The following is a 22,273-nucleotide window of genomic DNA, read 5'->3' on the forward strand; positions in this document are numbered from 1 at the left end:
AGTCAGAGCTTGGTGTGGTTTTCACTTCACCATCCCTTCTCCCTTGCTGAGAGTTCTTTGTATATAGTTGTAAAGTTAGTACCTTGCTTAGTGTTGGTGTGACTTAGTGCAGTGATGCCCTCATTGGGGTTCAAACACTGTCCGTTGTGTCAGCAGGGACGATCCCCACACAAGGTACTTGTTCTGTGTGGGTAAGGATCATGTCAGAATGGTGGTTGATTTAACCTTTGGTTAAAAATGTCCACCTTATTTCAGTCTGAATTTGTCTAGCTCTAACTTCCAGTCATTGGCTCATGCTATATCTTTGCTAGGTTCTGCATGTAAAAGTAACATCATTTCCTTCACTCCTGTGCACCAATAGGAGCTAGAGCTGAAAAAGGCCACTACCGCCCATCTAGCCACCTCCCCAGCCAGGGACCAGGGTAGGCTCTTCGCTACAGTATAGCTGCTAGTGCTCTGTTTAATCTACTTGGAAATTTCTCAACCCATGAGGCTTCTTATCACCTAGTCCACCACCACAGCACCGTTCCAGATTTCTGCTTTCAAGCTCTGGGTAAGGACCCAAAATGGCTCCTGCTCCCATACCATCAGTGAGTGTGAAATCAGGGGCTTCCCTTAGCAAGATGGTCGCCACGTTCCTTCAACATTTGCCGGTGGAAATGCCTCCATCGAAGATGGAAATTACCTCCCATTGTTTCCAATGGGTCTGCTCTCAGGGAAGATAGAAGCCCATTAATCACCATGGCCTTATTGAAGTCAATAGGAACTTTGCCTTGGATTAGGGCATGATAATGTGACGATGCCAGGAATGGGACTGAGGGGTGTGTGCAGGAACAGGACAGGAAACGATGAGTAGTCAGTGGAGGCAGACTGAAGGGGGCAGCAGGCAGAGGAGTGTAGGGGATTTTGGGGGCAGGAGGCAGTCAGAAGGGCGCAGGGATTGTGGGATGCAGGCAGCAGTCAGAGAGATGTAGGCGATGTGGGGTGCAGTCAGCAGTCAGAGGGGTGCAGGCGATGTGGAGGGTAAGTGGTAGACAGGGGGCTGGGAATATGTGGGTCAAGAGGGACATGGGGCTGTAGTGAGGAGGGGGCAGAGGAGGGGTAGGAGACACTGGAAGAGCATGGAGAGGAATGTGAGTGGGGCAGCAGTCTGTCCTGTCGAGGTAGGGAGGGGGCTAGGGACAACTGAATGGCAACTCCCCAGACCCTAGTGGATAGGATGGGGTAAGTGGTGAACAGGGATCTGCATCTGTGTGTATTTTTGAAGGTGAATTTGAACCTGAGATGATCCCACACTGCCTGGGGGCTTTCCCCATGAGGGGAAAAAATCCATAGACAGGCAAAAACAACACAATCAATTATTATTAAAATTCATGATTTTAAGGTCTGACTCATGGTGTTTGAGCTCTTGGGGTTGACAACAGTGGGAAACAAGGTGCCACGCACAGCCTCATGCTATAGATTCAGCAAGAGGGAAAAATGGCAGGGGGCACAAAGGAACAAGATGGAACAGGCCCAAATCTGTGACCTCCATGATAAGTGTACTTCCCGATGGAACTGACAGGAACAGGGACTTGGGGATTTAGAACACGCTTACACATGCAGACTTGCCAAATGTCACCTTGCATGGCACATGCATTTGACAGGTCTGTCACACAGGGAGATTACAGGCAGAGCTGGTAGCACTGTCCATGGCTCAGGTGGCATGACACTTCCCGTTGTAAGACCTTGATTTCAGTTGCTTCTACGTTGCCAGACTTTTGCCATTTGGGCTGAAATTTTCCATGCCATGTGTCTGCCTCAGACTTTTGCTTTTTTTAAAACAAGTTTAAGCACAACAGTTCAACCATTTCTCAGAACAAGGCTGGGGAAAAATTCAGCAGTTAAAAATATTCTTCCAGCTGTTAGCTGAGAAACTCTAGCACCACCATGCTTTGGAGAAAGGATTTGGAATTTGGCAGGAAGGTTGCCCGGAAGTCAGAGATGTGTCTTTTGCAATCCCTATAAAAATCCACCTGAATTTGACCAAAGTTACGAGCCCCTGAATTAGATCTCACATGCTCAGTGGGGACCTATTAAGTGTTTGGCAACTAAATTCTTTGAAAATTCTGTGTACGGATCCTGCTCCAGCCCACGGCTGCATAGACTGAGTAGGACTTTAAAGAACGTAAGAGCGGCCATACTGGGTCAGAGCAAAGGTCCACCTAGCCCGTATCCTGTTTTCGGACAGTGACCAATGCCAGGTGCTTCAGAGGGACAGAGCAGAACAGGAAGTTATCATACTTTCCCTGCAATTGCGGCTCCCAGCTGCTGTGTACTGGTCACAGAAACTGAGCAGAGACACTGTCTCTCCTGTGCTCTCATTGGTCCCCCTTGGGTGCTTGGGAAGCTTAGAATAGGAGGAAGCAACCTGACTGGGGCTAAGGATGGGTGGGGGAAAGAGAGAAACTGAGACTGGGACAAGAACAGGCTGGAGGGGATGGGGTAGAAGAAAGCAAGCTCCTTAGAAACTGGAATAGTACCAAGGATTCCTGAATGTCAGGATTCCTCTGCTGTCAGTCTCTCATTGCCTTCTAATGGTTGGTCCACAGAGGATGACAACCTACTACTGCTGCTATAAGTTACTCTGTGCTGTGGATATAAAGGTACTGACCCTACTGATCAAGTATGGGGGAGTCATTTTGTTCCACAATATGGCATTTTTGTTTGCTTTTTTTATACTGTAGGAAATTACATTAAAAACCCCTACAATACCTGAACATTAAGGTGACCAAATCAAGCCCTCAAAAGTTAGGAAATGCCTCAATTAAGGGTGCCCTCACATTGGGGCCAAGGTGCCTTAATGGTGCATTTCCATACCTTGAACAAACCTGGGCTTCTTTTAACTTAAAGCTTAACTCAGAATTTCTTGGGCTGACAACGTTTGGTTTGGGGATAATTGCACCATTCCTGTAATGTATTTTATACTAAATTTTACACTGCTATGCGCTTGCAAACATTACTCCATCTTGATGTACACTGTTATAATTCCAGTTTGTCCAGAGTCAGGCCTGGATCCCTATTTTATATTGCTTTGGAACTGTTCTCAATTTAATATCATCTGCTAGCTTTGCTAACATGCAGTTTGGCCAATCACTAATGTAAATGATAAGAACAGATCCAACTACGCCATCCTGCCTGAATACTTTGCCATTCATCATTACCTTTGTGGTCCTTCAGACAGTTTTCAATTCACGTAAGAGTATGGGATCAAAGTTAATTAACCAATTTTAATAAATTAATTGAGTTACATTGAGTCACTCTACCAAATGACAGGTTTCAGAGTAGCAGCCGTGTTAGTCTGTATTCGCAAAAAGAAAAGGCACCTTAGAGACTAACAAACTATGAAGTGAGCTGTAGCTCACGAAAGCTTATGCTCAAATAAATTTGTTAGTCTCTAAAGTGCCACAAGTACTCCTTTTCTTTCTACCAAATGCTTTACTGAAATCCACAGATGGTATATTTTATTATAAAAGGTAAGGATGTGGGGAGTGAAAATACGATTCAATTTAAAAAGCTGACAAAACATTTTTAAAAACAGCCAAGATTGGTTTCTTACTAGCACAGATCACTTATCTTGCATTGAAAGAGCAGTTTTGAGCATCCCTACTGCTGGAGTTTTGAGGTGCCCTAGGCAGAGATTTATCATCTTGTAACCAGGTCTGATGTGCTAGGTCTTGCACCTTGTTGCCTGAGATTCTGCAGGGCAAGGCAGGAGGGATCAGCACATTTTGACAGGTATCTGAAGCTGTATCCTGTGAGCACATCTGTAAATATTCTGAACATAAAGGAAATAACTGCTGGGTGGCATTGCCAGAAAGTTTATTTGATGGCAACTTTAATCCACTCAGCATCTCATGACAGGATGCTGCTCCTCCTGCAACAGCCTCAGAGGCAATTCAACAGTGATGGGCACAAAAGGCTGCCCATAGGAGGGTCTGCAGAGCCTGACAAGATGGCTAATGAAAAATCCTCACAGGAACAAGGATTGAGCTGTCTTATCCATAAATCAATGCCAAACAAGAGACAGTGGTGGAAGGAGGGGTGGGGCTGTCTGGTAATCCCAGGTATCTTCTCTTTGCGCACTCAGGGGGTCACTTGTGTCTTGAAGGATTTGTTTAGTTCCTCTCTGCATTCTTCATGGGCTGCAGCAATTTCGTATCTACGTCGTCTTCCCAAGCTCTATTTTCTTCTGAATGACACGAGCAGAGTGATAGATCAAGGAATCAATGAGTCCTGCCACTGAAAGAAGAAAAGAGAAGGATCAACCCAGACATTCCACAAAACAGAGAAGAAAATGCTTTATCACATGGGACAAACACAGAACCATTCCCCCAGGGGCAAAGTTCCAGCTCTAAGCACAGAGAACAACCCTTGCAGCTCCCTGGGAGATTGTGGAGACCCTGATCTCCTCCGATGGAAATGAGACACAGATGTGATTATGCTTCTCGGGACAAAGATGATTCTCACCAGGGCAGCTGATGCATATGCTGAAGAACAGAATGGTACCCAAAATACAAGAGATTAAACCCCATTCTCACAGAATTTAAGGGGCCAGGATTTCAAAGCAAAAGGACAAGACCTCTCCCTTCGACAGATGGACCCCTACGCCTATGTGTTTCATTGTGCATATTTATTTCCAAACCTATCTTCATATCCTGAAAACCCCAAACACCCTGCTTAGAAAAAGACTCAGATCCATTTGCCAAAAAGAATTGTTTCTGAAAAGCTTTTCCCTGGTCAGACACATTTTCTAGACAAATATGACTCAGATGTATAGTAACAACAGAGATTCTGTAATATTTCTTCAACTTTGTTACTGTTTCAAATGGAAATTCAGTGTAAAGTTAGCTTCTTTTCATACTGCCACTTATGCTGAAATTAGACATTATTGTATTTATACTTCTATTGTGAACTGGATCTTTGTAAATAAATGAACTTTCATTCTAATGATTATTTATAGCTCCAAAGGATGTGTGGCACCTCAGGGAAGGCAAAGAAAGCCCTAATCTCTGCCCAAAGGAGCTTCAATCCATATTTCAGTCCTAATATAAGCAGGGTGAAAAGCCTGCACATTTTAGGAAAAAATGAAACTAAAAGCTCTTATACCTGTAAATACTCCTCCAACAATGGCACAGACTCCCGTGAGGAAGTGTGTAAAGGGCCTAGAGAGAAGAAAACAGGTTGAATAATCTCCATGAGCTCAGGCACCTTGATGACAGATGGATACCTAGACAGATTGCTTGCAAGTTATAAATATAAAGCTTAAACAAACAAAAAAGGAAGAGTTTGAAGGTGAAGAAAAATGAAATCCCAAAATTCAATCTGTCCAGCTACTGGTCAGAGTCTGCCACCATCATTCAGGCTGAGTGGTGCTGTACTTTGCAAATAGGCCCACTGATATCAATGGCACTATTCATGAAGTGATATACTCACTTTATGAAATAAAATATACATAATTCTTCATCCCAAATAATTTACCATCAATGCCTATCTGCACTGACAATGCAAAACCACGAAACCAAACCAACCAACCAAACAAAAACCCCATGTTAATACGTGATTAAGATGGAGAACCGTGGAAAAGTTAGGATATCATAAAGCTAAGTAATGTGAACTGAGCCACATTGCACAGTCTGCTTGTTTAAGGGTATATATTTAACAAAGAGTAATACATGTAATTAATGTACGACATAAGAGAAATAGGAACAAAACTACTACATCCTGTGTGTGCAACACAGCTAAAATAGGAACCTCAGCTTTTCAGTTTGCTAAATTCTATTTGATTAACTTTACGATCTTCATGTAGCATTAATGTGATTGTGTTTGAGATTAATCCCCGCCCCCGCCCAATAGATTCATAGATACTAAGGTCAGAAGGGACCATTCTGATCATCTAGTCTGACCTCCTGCACAGCGCAGGCCACAGAATCTCACCCACCCACTCCTACGAAAAACCTCACCTATATCTGAGCTATTGAAGTCCAATAATTAATGTCTTTACTCTTTTCTGCTGTACTTCCACCATTACACAAAGATAAACGGGACTCTGCTGCGAAACAGCACCACAAAAGCTCACTTACCAGAACTGGTAACATACAGTGCACTATGCTGTATTCTGTGAACACATTTGTTAATATTCTTAACACAAAGGAAATAATTGCTGGGCGTCTTGCCAAAAAGTTTATTTGATGACAACTTTAATCCCTCCATCATTACCTTTCCATCGTAACAGAAATGCTGTGAATTCTCCTTTCATCAGAACACTGATTTAAAAGCATGGCTACATTAAAAAATACCCTTTTGTACCCTCTGACTGTGTTTTATTTGTTGAATACTGGTTAGGAATACTTGGTGTTTCACTGTGTCACTATGTGTGCCATCCCCAATAGATTCATAGATACTAAGGTCAGAAGGGACCATTCTGATCATCTAGTCCGACCTCCTGCACAGCGCAGGCCACAGAATCTCACCCACCCACTCCTATGAAAAACCTCACCCATGTCTGAGCTATTGAAGTCCTTAAATCATGGTTCAAAGACTTCAAGGAGCAGAGAAGCCTCCCTCAAGTCAACCATGCCTCATGCTACAGAGGAAGGCAAAAAACCTCCAGGGCCTCTCCAATCTGCCCTGGAGGAAAATTCCTTCCCGACCCCAAATATGGCAATCAGCTAAACCCTGAGCATATGGGCAAGATTCACCAGCCAGATACCCAGGAAAGAATTTTCTATAGTAACTCAGATCCCATCCATCTAATATCCCATCTCAGGGGATTTGGCCTATTTACCCTGAATATTTAAAGATCAATTACTTACCAAAATCCCATTATCCCATCATACCATCTCCTCCATAAACTTATCAAGTAGAATCTTAAAGCCAGATAGATCTTTTGCCCCCACTGCTTCCCTTGGAAGGCTATTCCAAAACTTCACTCCTCTGATGGTTAAAAACCTTCGTCTGATTTCAAGTCTAAACTTCCTGGTGGCCAGTTTATACCCATTTGTTCTTGTGTCCACATTGGTGCTGAGGTTAAATAATTCCTCTCCCTCTCCTGTATTTATCCCTCTGATATATTTATAGAGAGCAATCATATCTCCCCTCAACCTTCTTTTAGTTAGGCTAAACAAGCCAAGCTCCTTAAGTCTCCTTTCATAAGACAAGTTTTCCATTCCTCGGATCATCCTAGTAGCCCTTCTCTGTACCTGCTCCAGTTTGAATTCATCCTTTTTAAACATGGGAGACCAGAACTGCACACAGTATTCTAGGTGAGGTCTCACCAGTGCCTTGTATAACGGTACTAAAACCTCCTTATCCCTACTGGAAATGCCTCTCCTGATGCATCCCAAAACCGCATTAGCTTTTTTCACAGCCATATCACATTGGCAGCTCATAGTCATCCTATGATCAACCAATACTCCAAGGTCCTTCTCCTCTTCCGTTACTTCTAATTGATGTGTCCCCAACTTATAGCTAAAATTCTTATTAATCCCTAAATGCATAACCTTACACTTCTCACTATTAAATTTCATCCTATTACTATTACTCCAGTTTACAAGGTAATCCAGATCCTCCTGTATAATATCCCGATCCTTCTCCGAATTGGCAATACCTCCCAGCTTTGTATCATCTGCAAACTTTATTAGCACACTCCCACTTTTTGTGCCAAGGTCAGTAATAAAAAGATTAAATAAGATTGGTCCCAAAACCGATCCCTGAGGAACTCCACTGGTAACCTCCCTCCAACCTGACAGTTCCAATATATCTGCCTACAATAAAATACATGGAAAAACCACTGAAAACATCACAAAACACAGATTTCACACATTGTGTGTTACTGTCACTACAGGCCATATTATAAAACCTTGGGAAATCTGGAGAGGTTCAGGTTGTATAAGAACTGGCCTCACCGACATCTTCCAAGCAGGGTGAATGAAGTGAACAGAAATACCCCTTACCTGTGTTTCTCTGTCAGTTTCACCATCATGGGAGAAAGCTCATAGAGCACAAATACACCAGGGAGGCCCTGATCGCCTATTAGCCCGTTGGCGATTTTCTCATGCCGGGTAACTGAAAACTGGTTAGTCCTCACCACCTAGCAGGAAATATGGGAAATACTGAATATGAAATAAATATGGGAAATATTGTTTCATTAATAAAGTAACTAAAAGACTAAGTGGCGTAGACTGCACTTTGGAGCCTCTGCTGAAGACCACCGTACCCCTAGAGCATGCTTGGAGGGGCACTCCCAGACCTAACCCTATCTTCACGAAAGACGACATCCTACAGGATTCTAGAGAACTGAGAGCCAGGAGTGAGAATGAGCCATGCACAAGTCCCCAAGCTCTGAACGATTTTTGGTCCCTAATGGTGGTGATAGTGAGTAGGAGCACAAGTCCTCCCCAGAACAGAACAGGAGAAAAAAGAACAGGAGTACTTGTGGCACCTTAGAGACTAATAAATTTAGCATAAGCTTTCGTGGGTGCCACAAGTACTCCTGTTCTTTTTTCAGGTGACGTAAACAAGAAGCATGCAGCATTATCTTCTGCAAATGTAAACAAACTTGTTTGTCTGAGCAATTGCTAAACAAGAAGTAGGACTAGCAGGCTCTAAAGTTTTACATTGTTTTATTTTTGAATGCAGTTATCTTTTTGTACATAATTCTATATTTGTAAGTTCAATTTTCATGATAAAGAGATTGCACTACAATACTTGTATTAGGTGAATTGAAAAATACTGTTTTTTTTTACAGTGCAAATATCAATAGACTAACACGGCTGCTACTCTGAAAAATGTCACCTGAATGTGAGAACGGGTGTTTCCATGGCACGGTTGTAGCCGGCATTGCAAGATATTTATGTGCCAGATGAGCTAAGGATTCATATGTCCCTTCACATTCCAGAGGATGTCATGCTGATTACAGGTTCTGCTCAATAATGATCAAAAGCAGTGCGGACCAACGTATGTTCATTTTCATCATCTGAGTCAGATGCCACTAGCAGAAGGCTGATTTTCTTTTTTTGGTGGTTTAGGTTCTGTTGTTTCTGCATCAGAGTGTTGCTCTTTTAAGACTTCTGAAAGCATGCTCCACACCTTGTCCCCCTCAGATTTTGGAAGACACTTCAGATTGTTAAACCTTGGCTTGAGAGCTGTAGCTATCTTTAGAAATTTCACATTGGTACCTTCTTTGCGTTTTGTCAAATCTGCAGTGAAAGTGTTCTTAAAATGAGCACGTGCTGTATTATCAACCGAGACTGCTATAACTTGAAATATATGACAGAATGTGGGTAAAACAGAGCAAGAGATACAATTCTCCTCCAAGGAGTTCAGTCACAAATATAATTAATGCATTATTTTTTAACGAGCATCATCAGCATAGCAGCATGTCCTCTGGAATGGTAGCCAAAACATGAAGGGACATACGAATGTTTAATATATCTGGCACATAAATACCTTGCAATGCCGGCTACAAAAGTGCCATGTGATCACCTGTTCTCACTTTCACATGACATTGTAAATAAGAAGCATACAGCAGTATCTCCCATGTATGTAAACAAATTTGTTTCTCTTACCTATTGGCTGAACAAGAAGTAGGACTGAATGGACTTGTAGGCTCTAAAATTTTACAGTGTTTTGTTTTTGAGTGCAGATATGTAACAAAAAAAATCAACATTTGTAAGTTGCACTTCCATGATAAAGAGATTGAACTACAGTACTTGTATGAGGTGAACTGAAAAACACTATTTATCATTTTTACAGTGCAAATATTTGTAATTAAAAATAATATGAAGTGAGCACTGTACATTTTGTATTCTGTGTTGTAACTGAAATCAATATATTTGAAAATGTAAAAAACATTTAATATTAATATTTAGTAAATTTCAGTTGGTATTCTATTGTTTAACAGTGCAATTAAAACTGCAATTAATTGAGATTAATTTTTTAAAATTGTGATTAATTTTGAGTTAATCGCATGAGTTAACTGCAATTAATTTACAGTCCTACTGAAGATATCTCCTCTTAGTTTGGAGTGGAAGTTTTCTGAGGTGCTCTTCATATTTACATCTTTGTGTTCATTGTACTACCTTTGAAGCAGTAACCTTTCAATCATTTTGCTTTTGGGATTGGTTTGTTATTCTTTGAATTTAACATACTTGTTATTAATATAATTGTAAAATAGATGTGTTAACGCTATATATGAAGTTCTGAATTCCCTCTGTATGATGTTACTAAAATTTGTTTAAGAAAAGACAGCCTAGCCTAGGTAAAGGTGATGGATAGGTCTGTCCTAGACACAGAAATATGGGTTTACCTCAATTTACACATTAGCTGTAAACAAAGCCATCAAGCTAAACCAGCGGGGATTATCCTGATTCTAAACTTTAGAGAGACAGAACTAACATGGCTCCTGTGCCTCAGACAGACACAGGAGAGTGAATCCCCAGGAGACCTTCCTGACTTGTAAGATAAAGACAGTCCCATTGGAGATACACGGAACAGAGAGAGACTCCATCTTGTTCCTTCACCTTACGAGACAAAGAAACCAGCTATCTGATCTCTGTGATGGGTCCTGGTCTTGCTGGCCAGTAAAAGCTGGAAAGAAAACCAGGGGAGAAAAAAACCAACTTGAACAAGACTTGCTAGAGTCAATTTTAGACTTTTAAATGTCTGTTTTCACTTTTATTTGCTTGTAACTATCTCTACCATTACCCTTTACTTGGTATCACTTAATCCAGTTTCTTTTGTTAATAAACTTAGTTTGCTTTCATTATAAACCATCAATGCTGTGAAAGTGTGTGCTTCTAGAAAGCTGACATCTTGAAGTTTGACTGTCTCTGTAAAGGCAGCAAACCTACCACTATCTCCGTGAGGATCCCGTGGACTGGACTCTGCTGGAGGATTATTTGGGGGCAAATTCAGGGCTGGAAAGGTATTAAGGTCAGCCAAGGTCAGCCTGCAAGGAATAACCAGGGTAGACAAAGCCATGATGAGCTTTGTGGACTGCTGGCAGGCTGCTTGGGTCAGAGCTCTGGACCAAAGCTTCACAGCCACAAGATAGCCCAGGATACAGGGCAGACGATGACCAAAGCCCTTACTGGCCTGGGTGAACACCATAACATCAGTATCTCTTCCAAACTTTTTGTTAGCATTAACTATTCTAACCCTGGATATTCTTGTTATCCACATAAATGTAGACATAATCCCTTTATGAATCTTGCCACGTTCTTGGACTCAACAACTTCCTGTGCAATGTGTTCCTCAGTCTAATTACTTATTGTGTGAAAAAGTATTCCCTTTTATCGGTTCTGAATTTCCCATTTTTAAATTTCATTGAATGTCCCTTTGTTCTTGTGTTACCAGTCACGGAGAACAGAAGCTCCTGAGCCAACTTTCCTAGACCATGTATCTTGTCCCCTATTATATATCGTCTTTCTCAGGGAACCACTCTTTCCAATTTCTCTTCATAGGAAGAGTTTTTCCAGGCTACAAATAATTCTTATCTAACAGTGCAATACTCTGTGTGAGATGGGGTGACCAGCGCTGCACATGGCATCCAGATGAAATGGCACCATTTTTTTAGATGATGCTGTGAAAACAAATGATGCAGTTACCACCATATGAACTTCATTTCTGATCAGTCATGTGACCTGGGCTTGACTCTCTGCATGACTTCCTTGACCCCTAATTCCAGAGCCTTGGCCCTGCCATTTCATTTCTCCCGTGAACACAAGTGAAGCTGGAAGGAAGGCGTGTAACACTGAAAGAAGAAGTTGATGGTGGGGCCTGCTTTAACAAAAGTGACAGGAAAGCAAGATTAGGCTTATTCAACCAGAGAACAATGGCCTGTTGAATAAAGTGCAGCAGGCACTGGAGTAAGGGAGACATCTAAATTAAGAATCAGGCCAGAAACATCTGGAACTCCTTGCCACAATCACAATACACAGTTTGGCATCTGGCAAGGTCTACTGCTTTTAAAGGGCAGAGGCCTGTGTCCAGAGAAGCCACTTGAGGCCTGACAAGGTCTGCAGCCTTCAAATGACCCCCTCTGCTGTAAGCTTTCATTTCTGTGGGAATACATTACATTTTACTTGGTTCCCTTGTAACCTGGCTATGGACTGCTTTAGAGGTATGCCAAGAGTTCTTAAAGTCTTTTCACACGGAGGATCACATCTCACTCAATAGGCCTCATCTCATGGATTCCCTCCCTCCCCATCTCAATCCCATTCATTATTGCACAATATTCTTGTGGCACTTACACACTACTGCAATAATATCTGTCTGAGTATAGTATGAAAGCTAACATATAATTGCTTACATGGAAATAAGATGACAGCAAATTATACAGGTCATTTTAACTGTGTTCCTTCTTTAAAAGAGTGACTCCTACTGTTTCCTCCTGCTCATCACTCCATCTCCCACTCCTGTGTGTCCTGCTCCTCTCTCTCCCCCTATTCCCTCACATGATTCTCTGCCACTTGGTCCTGTTCTCCCTTACACATGCTGTTTCGCTGCTCAGACCTCTCTACCTGAACCTATTTTCCTGCAAGGTCATCTTCTTTTCCACTGGACATGGTGCCAGGTTCCCCTCCCCTCCCACTCCCCATTCCAGTCATTCTACTACAACTCATGGCTCAGTGCCATTGGCACCTTTAGTCTTGCTGGTGGAGCTGGAGCATGGGGGCAGCTCCCATTTCCATGCCCACACTCTCCTCCCTTTATGAAGCAGCAGCAGCCCCATATAATGGAAATGATTAGGCTAGCTCCTTCTTGTTCCCAGCTGCTTTTTTGGGCATCCAAGCTTTTTTGGGCATCCAAGCTTTTTTGCCATGGATGCCTCGAGACCCACAGAAGCAGCTGGAAGCAGATACCCCATTGAGGAGTGGGACATAAATGGATAGTCAGAAGGAAGAGCAAACAAGTGCCCTCCAGCAAGCGCTCCACCAATCACAGTTTGAAAAGGCTTTACACATTCAAAGATAAGAGATGCCTTATAACAAAATTAATAAAGCACAGAAGCATATAAATATAGGAGTGTTTCTGTGGTTGGGCCTGCAGAAAGAGACCAGTGTCCCCAGTGTGTGTACAAAGAAGAAAATTGGTGCTTACCTCACCATCGACTTTCATATAGACTGTAGGGACCACTTTGACGAAGTACTGAAACATCATGGAAGCTAGCAGCAGAAGACAAAGAGTCATAGTGAATAACCAGAAAAGACAGAGATGTGCCCATTCTGAACTTCACTGACTCTTATTAATAAATCTTCAAATGCTAATGCAGATATTTTCTACAGCCACTACAGACAGCAGAAGACAGCCACATCATTATGAACTACCCAGATGTGTTACAGGCTGGGAGAATGCTGACTAATTATAGTATACATAATGTGGAATAACCACAGCACACAAAATAGACACAAAAAAACACTGCCAAACCATGCTGTAGAGCAATGCTGCATGGCCATGCCACACAGAATAGCTATAGTCGAGGATGGTAGTAGAAACCTGCAGCTAAGTTAAAATACGCTGATCTTCTGGAAATAGTTAGGAACTTGTCTACCTGAGAGGAGACCTCTCTCCCCATGCCATCACTGCTTAATTTAGAGGCCCTTTAGTTTAGACAGATGGGCCTGCTGGGAGGGCATTTTCCACAGAGGATACTAGCCATGGAACTTGATTTGCAACAGCACAGATCTGCTACCCTCCTGGATACCCTGCTCACTCTTTTCCCCAAGCATTTAGGGTGAGGATTAGATTGAGGGAAGGGAATAGATCTCTCTGAGGCGATGGTGAGATAAGATGAATCTCTAAAGGGTGAATGGACTATTGCACGTTTCTTTTAAAATGTGTACAAGCATCTTTTAATTTTGGTCAAAGGCACCTAGAGCAAAGGATTGGTGCTTGAAATACAATATAAATAAATCTATACCACCAGGCCATAGATTGTGGTCTTTTGCCACAGAGGAATTCTCAAGGGACCTTCCCCTTTGAGGGAGGCCAGAGCTAGTTTAGAAAATTCACCTTTGGAGCTAAAACTTTCCAAGCTTCGTCTCAGAGAGTGAATGGCAAAGTTCTCAGGAATTAGGACGACGGAAGGCAGCTATTCTGCAAGGAAGATGGAAAGAGGAGGGGGCTCTTCTAGTCCTCCTCACAGCTTTTAGTCACATGCCCCATCAAGCTACCTGTGGCTCATGGTGGATTGTAACTGAGAATTTCTCCTTCAGCAGGGGCTGACTAATAATGTTCTATTGGACAGAATTCCATGACGAACTACCCTCTTTCAAAATGGCTGCCATTTCCCATTGTTCTCAATAAGACTGAAGCTACACACTGCCCTCAGGTAGCCATTTTAAGAAAGGAATTTATCTGCCTACAGCTCAATGGGGCTGAGTGTTCCGTTTCAGAATTTGACACACAGGCCGCCATCTGAGGCCTTGTTTATACCAGAAATATTTTTTGAATAACTCAAGATGAGAATTTAGACTGATACTGTTTACAGGTATAACTGCTGTGTGCACTCTCTGATTCTGGTATACAAGTGTCTTTTTTCAGGTTAGTTTATGTTGCATAGGAAGGGGTTTATGCTGCATAGGAAGGGGTTTATGCTAAATCAAAAATGTATCCTTTATGGTGGAATACAAGTGTCCAAATGAGGAGTTATACTAGTAGAACTATAATGGTGTAACTTGGATAACTCTCCTGTGCAGACAAGGCCTAAGAGCTGCTTACTTTCGTTGTTAGTTTCACTTTGGGAGCAATGAAAGGTGCTGGCCAGTTTGAAAGAAGGCATCTTAAGTGAAGTCAGTCTATAACCTCAGTGAGAACAATGGGAGATGGCAGTCATTTTGAAAGAAGACAATTGTTTGGGTGTTTCTCTGAAGGAGGAGAACTTTCATTTATCAAAAATAATAGCAATAATTACTAAAGCTACTCACTGCACCAGATCTACTCACTAGAGAGGGCAAGAGGGAGGGGGAACTGTGTGTGCGCATGCATGTGTGTGCATTCATGTGCACATGTGTGGGCAGGGGAGTTTGTATGGGCTGTTGGAGGGAAGAGGAAATTGGTGTGTGTGTTTGAGAGCACAGAGGACTGTAAGGAGGTTCAAACGGCAGGAGAAATTTGGAGGAGAGGAGCAAGAGGAAATCTGGAGTGCTTTAAAGTGGCATATGCTATACCAGAAAAGACATTCATTTATGTAGGCCGATTTGCTCCACCCCCAAGTGGCAGATGAGCAATGAGTGAGCAAATGTTGGGGAGAGCACAAGTGTCATTTTTGCTAGGGCAGGAAGGCTTGCCCATTTGGTAGCACCACCAGGGTTCTCCCTGCAGCCTGTCCCAGTTGCTCTGGCTGTGCTGTTGCTGTTTAGGTTGTTCTGAAACACTTATTTGATACAGAAGTTTAGAAGGAGATTCTCCTGCTCAAGGCTGTACCTTGCTGTGCAGTGATGTCTGTCCCATCCAGAGGGTTGACGAGGCCTGGATAATCCCTCCCGAATGAGAGACGTTTGATATAGTGCGTCATATTGATCTGAAACAAAAACAGTGACACACTCAAACTGCTGGCACAGCATCTACCCAGGGGCAGGACGAGGCCCCTGGGGTTTGCAGAGCATGAACAACTTCCTTTGGTGAGAGACTCTAAGGGGCAGGCATCTCCTCTCTCCCTCCCTCCCATGGGAAATTTCAATGTTCCTGCCCACTGAGATTCCAAGGTGCAGGCAACTCCCCCCCACCCTTCCCACCATGGAAGCCTCCCTCTGGAGAAAGGCTCTGAGGCACAGGTGTGTCTTCCATCCTGATGCAGGGCAAAGAAAAGCCAACTCAGATGCAACTGGGGGCACAGTGGGATTCTGTGCCCCCTCTCAAACAGCACTTATATGGCTGTTAGACACGTGGCAAGGGAAAAAAGAATGCCAGAGAAGAGCTAGACATTAAGAAGAAAGGAGAAATCCAGCCTTTTTAAAGAATGTTTTCCAGCATGTCTACACGCATGCTCTTGCAACACTTACGTTATCAAGTCCAAAGCTCTGTAAATCATGAACTGCAACAGAGAAACAGCATGTTAAAACAATCCAGACCATGGAACCAAGGACATTTATTTGTCTCAGAAGGGAGATCCCATCACATCTATTGCCATCTAAAGCATTAAGAAAACACACTGGATTTCTCCCCTGCTGCAGTAGGGTATCGGACAGATAAAACAACATTGAAATTCCCCCTCCCAATATTAACTAATTATCTCCAGAAGAAGGGATGGAAAGTTAGTTGAACTAGGGGGGTTATAAATGACACGTCAGTCATCATCAGACTATTTGCCCATGGCCTTTAGGAAGCAAACATTCAGGGTGTGTAGGTTGGCTAGGAGAGCTCCACTGGTGTTCATGCTCACTTGCTGAGCTCCAGCTCTGGTCCTTGCTTAGCTCCTCAGATTGTTGTAGAATGTGAAGGCAGAATAATATTCATATGCATTCTACATGATTGACTGAACAGAGCATTTGCCTACAGAACTGTAAAAACCACCAGATGAAGCATCCAAACAGATCGTCTACCTCCCAGTAGCAGGGAGCTCTCATCTGTCCTTCCCCGCTGCAACGCTGAGCCCACAAAGGGAAAAAACTGCAGGTTATTTACTGGTTTCAGAGTAGCAGCCGTGTTAGTCTGTATCCGCAAAAAGAACAGGAATACTTGTGGCACCTTAGAGACTAACAGATTTATTAGAGCATAAGCTTTTGTGGGCTACAGCCCACTTCATCAGATGCACAGAATGGAACATATAGTAGGAAGATGTATATATACATACAGGTAAGTTGGAAGTTACCATACAAACTGTGAGAGACTAATTAGTTAAGATGAGCTATTATCAGCAGGAGAAAAAAACTTCTGTAGTGATAATCAAGATGGCCTACTTAGATGGTTATTTACTGTAACTGGAAATTATTTGAGATGTGTGCTCCCTCTCTGTATTCTGCATTTGGGTGTGCATGCGCACCGTGAACCCGAGTCTGGAAAATCTTACAAGTGGTGTCCATTGGCCTGCACATGCCCAGTGGGTCTCATCATTCTCCTGATTGAGGGTATAAGCACCTGTGTGGGCCGATGCCTATCCAGTTCCTCTTCTTACCACAAATCCAACAGGATCCGAAGCAGAAAGGATAAAGGGCGGGTAGTGAAATACATATAGGGACCACCCATCTCAAAGAGCCTCCAGTACAGTAAGTAACCTCCACTACTTTTTCAAGTGCTGGTCCCTACGTATATTCCACACATGGGTGACTCGCAAGCAATGCTCACGCTGGAGTTAGGTGCAAGGAACCCGGCAGCAAAGATGTCAATCCCACTGCTGCATCCGCAGCGAACAAACGTGTAGTGTATAGCGAATGGATGGTGCTCCAGGTGGCCACCTGCAAATGCATTGTATCAGGACCTTCTGTGGGGATGCTGTGGAGGCAGCTTCTGCTCTTGTGGAGTGAGCCATGACACCTCCAAGAAGAGGGATTTGTGATAACCTGTAGCACTCTAGGAGGCATCCCACAACCCACTTAGAAATCCTTTGAGAGGATATAGCTTGCTTGTATAATCTTCCTGCTATGGTGATAAAAAGTCTTGGTGACTTTTTGACTGGTTTGATTCTCTCCACACAGAACCCCAGGGCAAGCCAGACGTTAAGGGAGTGAAGTCTCTTCAGGAGAAGCACGGGACTTCAGAAAAAAGGCAATTAAGGGGATACTTTGGTTGATGTTGAATTCAGAAACAACTCTGGGAAGAAATTTAGGATGTAAGTGAAGAGAAACCTCCTTGTGAAAAAACGTACAAGGAAGGCCTGCTATGATGGCTCCCAGCTCACTGACCCTTCTGGCCAAAATGACAGACACCAGAAATGCAACCTTCATGGACAGGTGGACATGCAGTATGTCACTAAGGGTTCAAATGGTGGTTTGGTGAGTGTCAACAGAATGAAATTAAGGTCCCATATAGATGTAAGTTTGATCAGTGGTGGGAAGGTTCTGATTAGGCCCTTCCTAAACCATACTGTAGTTGGGTGTCTGAAAACAGAACATCTGTCTACCGGAGAGAGACAGGTACTAATTGCTGCAGGGTGGACCCACAACCAACTAATGGAGAGACCCAAAGCTTTTAAAACAAGAGATAATCTAAGACGACTGGAATACTTGCAGTAATTGGAGAATGTTGATTGTGCTACGCCCAGGCAGAGAAAAGCCTGTTTGGTCAGGTAGCAGGTTCCAGTTGAATCACTCCTACTTTGGGTAAGAACAGCCTGAACAGGAGCTGAGCAGAAATGTTCTATTTCTGATCCTCATCCAAACACCAGGCTGAGAGGTGGAGTGAGCCCAGACTGGGGTGTTTGATTCTGCCCTTTCCTGAGTTAGGAGGTCTGGGTAGGGGCAAATCTTGATTGGGGGGATTGGGCGGGAGGGAGAGCCAGACATGGTCAGGAGAGCTGTTAACCAAAACTGTCTGGGCAGTTGGGTACTAGAAAAATGACAATGGCTCTGTTGTGATGTACCTTTCTTATGACCTGTGGAAGCAGGGGAATGAGAGGAAAGGCATATCTGAGGTTGTTTGTCCAGGATAACAAGAGCATTGCCTTGCGAGCAGCAGCCCATGGCACCTCTGGAGCAATACAGGGGAAGTTTTCTGTTTGTTTGGGACACAAAGAGGTCCTATTGAGGTGTAGCCCACTGTGTGAATATTTCAGTCAGGATGGACTCATGGATCTCCCCCTTGTGGTCTGCTGAGAAGTGCCTGCTTAGGTTATCTGCTAAGGAGTTCTCAATATCTAGGAGGTAAGTGGCCTAGCTTGTGATGCAGTTTCTGATGCACCAGTTCCAGAGCCTGACAGTTTCCACGCAGAGTGGAGGAGTTGTCGCTCCACCCTGTTTGTTTATGTAAACCATGGTGGTGACACTGTCCACCATCACTTGGATGTGGAGTGAGCATTTGAGTTGGAGGAAGGCTTTGCACACAAGGCAGACTGCTTTCAGTTCTAGTATGTTGTGTAGTCTGGCCTCCCGTGGAGTCCAGGTACCCCACGCAGTGTGATTGTTCAGGTGGGCACCCTACCCCAGGAGAGAGGCATCTGTCACAATGGTGGCACTGGGGGATTGAAGTACTGAAGGGATGCCCATTCTCACCTTTTCTGGGATCAACCACTAGGAGAAGGAGGCGATAACACTGGTGGGAATGGCCACCTTGGAGTTGATGTGATCCTTGTCTGGTGAGGAGATTGAGTGGAGCCAGGGTGCACATGTGTACCCATGTGTGGAAGACACATAGGGAACAGCCCTCAAAGAAGAAATATCTGTGTAGACTGTCTGTGTTCTGACTTTCGGTGGTCACCAGCATTTGACTTGATCTGAAATAATTTTATCATTGCCAGACTTTAAGTACAAGTCTGCTCTCTCTCTCTCTCACTCTTTCTCTCTCCTGGCTTCCAGCACGCTTTGACACCACATTACTGGGAGCACTGCTCAACCAGAAACAGCATGATGCACTTCGTTTATGCCTTTGTCCACATGAAAGTGAATCAAAGTTGCCCACTTCAGCTTTCTCCTCTTAGGCTAACAAGCTGCAGTTGCAGAGTGAGGGTACAGCTTATGTCTAAATTCCTGCATCTCTCTCATGAAATGTGTCCATCAGGGCTTACAAAAGCTATAAAAATTAAAAATATATATATAACAAATGGAAGAAAAGAGAAATTGATAGCAACGAATATAATTCAGAAGTTAGGAATTGCAGAAAACTGAGAGGGAAGCAAAGGCACTCAAGGAGAAATCTATGGACAGCAGAGTTAAGGACAACAACAAGGAGATTTTTAAATATATTAAAAACAAAAAGAATCCTAGCATTGGTCCATTACTAGATGGAAATGGTAGAATTATTAGTAATAATGCGGAAAAGACAAAAGGGTTCAATAAATACTTCTGTTCTGTATGATCATTTGTTGGCCCTATGCTATTTAACACTTTTATTAGTCACCTGTAGGAAAACAAAATCATCACTGACGAAGTTTGAAGATGACACAAAAATTGGGGGAGTGATAAATAATGAAGAGGACAGGTCACTTATTTAGAGTGATCAGGATCACTTGGTAAACTAGGCGCAAGCAAACATTCTGTATTTTAATATGGCTAAATGTAAACGTATACATCTAGGAACAAAGAACGTAAGTCATACTTGCAGAATCGGGGTGTCTCTCCTGGGAAGCAGTGACTCTGAAAAAAAATTGGGAATCATGGTGGATAATCAGCTGAACATGAACTACCAGTGTGATGTTCTGGTCAAAAGAGTTAATGCGATCCTGTGATGTATAAACAGGGGAACCTCCAAAAGGAGTATAGAGGTTATTTTATCTTATATTTGGCACTGGTGCTACTGGAATATTGTGTACAATTCTGATGCCCACAATTCAAAAAATATATTGATAAATTGGAGCGTGTTCAAAGAGAATGAGACACAAGAATGATGAAAGGATTAGAAAACCTGCCTAGAAAAGCTCAAGGAGCTCCAACTATTCAGCTTAACAAAGAGAAGGTTACGGGGGGGGATTTGATTACAGTCTATAAGTACCTACATGGGGAACAATTATTTGCTAATGCGTTCTTCAATCTATCAGAGAAGGGTATAAGACGATGTAATGGCTGGAAGATGAAGCTAAACCAATACAGATCCAGGTAGGGACCATCAAATTGTGGAAGTAAATGCGTGGTTGTGCAGGTGGTGTCAGAGAGAGGGCTTTGAGTCTTTGACCATGGGATGTTGTTCCAGGAAGAAGGATTGCTAGGAAGAGATGGGATCCACCTAACGAAGAGAGGGAAGAGCATCTTTGCAGGCAGACTTGCTAACCTAGTGAGGAGGACTTTAAACTAGGCTCGCCGGGGGATGGAGACCTAAGCCCTGAGGTAAGTGGGGAAATGGCATACCAGGAGGAAAAACAAGGAGGAGGATGCAACAGGGAAGGCCTCCTGATTCGTACTAAGAAAGTAGGGCAATCGGCTCGTTATCTTAGGTACTTGTATACGAATGCAAGAAGCCTGGGAAACAAGCAGGAAGAATTGGAAGTCCTAGCACAGACAAGGAATTACGATGTGATTGTAATAACAGAGACTTGGTGGGGTAACTCACATGACTGGAGCACTGCCATGGATGGGTATAAACTGTTCAGGAAGGACAGGCAAGGAAGAAAAGGTGGAGGAGTTGCACTGTATGTAAGAGAGCAGTATGATTGCTCAGAGCTCCAGTATGAAACTGGAGAAAAGCCTATTGAGAGTCTTTGGGTTAAGTTTAGAGGCGAGAGCAACAAAGGTGGTGTCGTGGTGGGCATCTGCTATAGACTACCAGACCAGGAGAATGAGATAGACAAGGCTTTCTTCAGACAACTAACAGAAGTTTCCAGATCACAGCCCCTGGTTCTACTGAGGGAGTTTAATCATGAGAGCAATACAGCAGTGCACAGAAAATCCAGGAAGTTTTTGGAGAGTGTTGGGAACAACTTCCTGGTACAAGTGCTGGAGGAACCAACGTGCTCCTCTTGACCTGCTGCTCACAAACAGGGAAGAATTGGTAGGGGAAGTAGAAAAGGGTGGCAACCCGAGCAACAGTGACTATGAGATTGTCGAGTTCAGGATCCTGACAAAAAGAAGAAAGGAGAGCAGCAGAATACAGACCCTGGATTTCAGAAAAGCATACTTTGATTCCCTCAGGGATCCCCTGGGTGGCTAATATGAGGGGGAAAGGAGTCCATGGCTGTATTTTAAAGAAGCCTTATTTAGGGCACAGGAACAAACCATACCTATGTGCAGAAAGAATAGCAAATATGGCAGGCGACCAGCTTGGTTTAACAGAGAAATCTTCGGTGAGCTTAAACTCAGAAAGGAAGCTGACAAGAAGCAGAAACTTGGACAGATGACTAGGGAGGAGTATAAAGATACTGCTTGAGCATGCAGGGGTGTAATCAGGAAGGCCAAAGCATAACTGGAGTTGCAGCTAGCAAGGGATGTGAAGTGTAACAAGAAGGGTTTCTACAGGTATGTTAGCAACAAGAAGGTGGTCAGGAAAAGTGTGGGACCCTTACTGAATGGGGGAGGCAACAGATGATGTGGATAAAGCTGAAGTACTCAATGCTTTTTTTGCCTTGGTCTTCACAGACAAACTCAGCTCCCAGACTGCTGCACTGGGCAGTATGGGGAGGAGGCGGCGAGTAGCCCTCAGTGGTGAA

At 43.3% G+C, this 22,273-nt stretch overlaps 1 protein-coding gene across 3 annotated transcripts in view; it reads right to left on the reverse strand.

Moving 5' to 3' along the window:
• Positions 1–3,249: 3,249 nt before the first annotated feature.
• The window catches only part of ERGIC3 (ERGIC and golgi 3), a 55,423-nt gene continuing 36,399 nt past the window's right edge, over positions 3,250–22,273 (reverse strand). For all 3 annotated transcript variants that reach the window (XM_038369263.2, XM_038369262.2, XM_038369266.2), the window contains 6 exons: positions 16,047–16,078; positions 15,469–15,565; positions 13,144–13,208; positions 7,995–8,131; positions 5,149–5,204; positions 3,250–4,281 (listed from right to left, as the gene is read on the reverse strand). In XM_038369263.2, coding sequence (XP_038225191.1) covers positions 4,202–4,281; positions 5,149–5,204; positions 7,995–8,131; positions 13,144–13,208; positions 15,469–15,565; positions 16,047–16,078 — 467 coding nt within the window. In that variant the 3' untranslated portion in view covers positions 3,250–4,201. The remainder of the gene's footprint in view (positions 4,282–5,148; positions 5,205–7,994; positions 8,132–13,143; positions 13,209–15,468; positions 15,566–16,046; positions 16,079–22,273) is intronic.

The sequence above is a fragment of the Dermochelys coriacea genome, chromosome 13 (assembly GCF_009764565.3).
Source record: "Dermochelys coriacea isolate rDerCor1 chromosome 13, rDerCor1.pri.v4, whole genome shotgun sequence".
Classification (NCBI taxonomy): Eukaryota; Metazoa; Chordata; order Testudines; family Dermochelyidae; genus Dermochelys; species Dermochelys coriacea.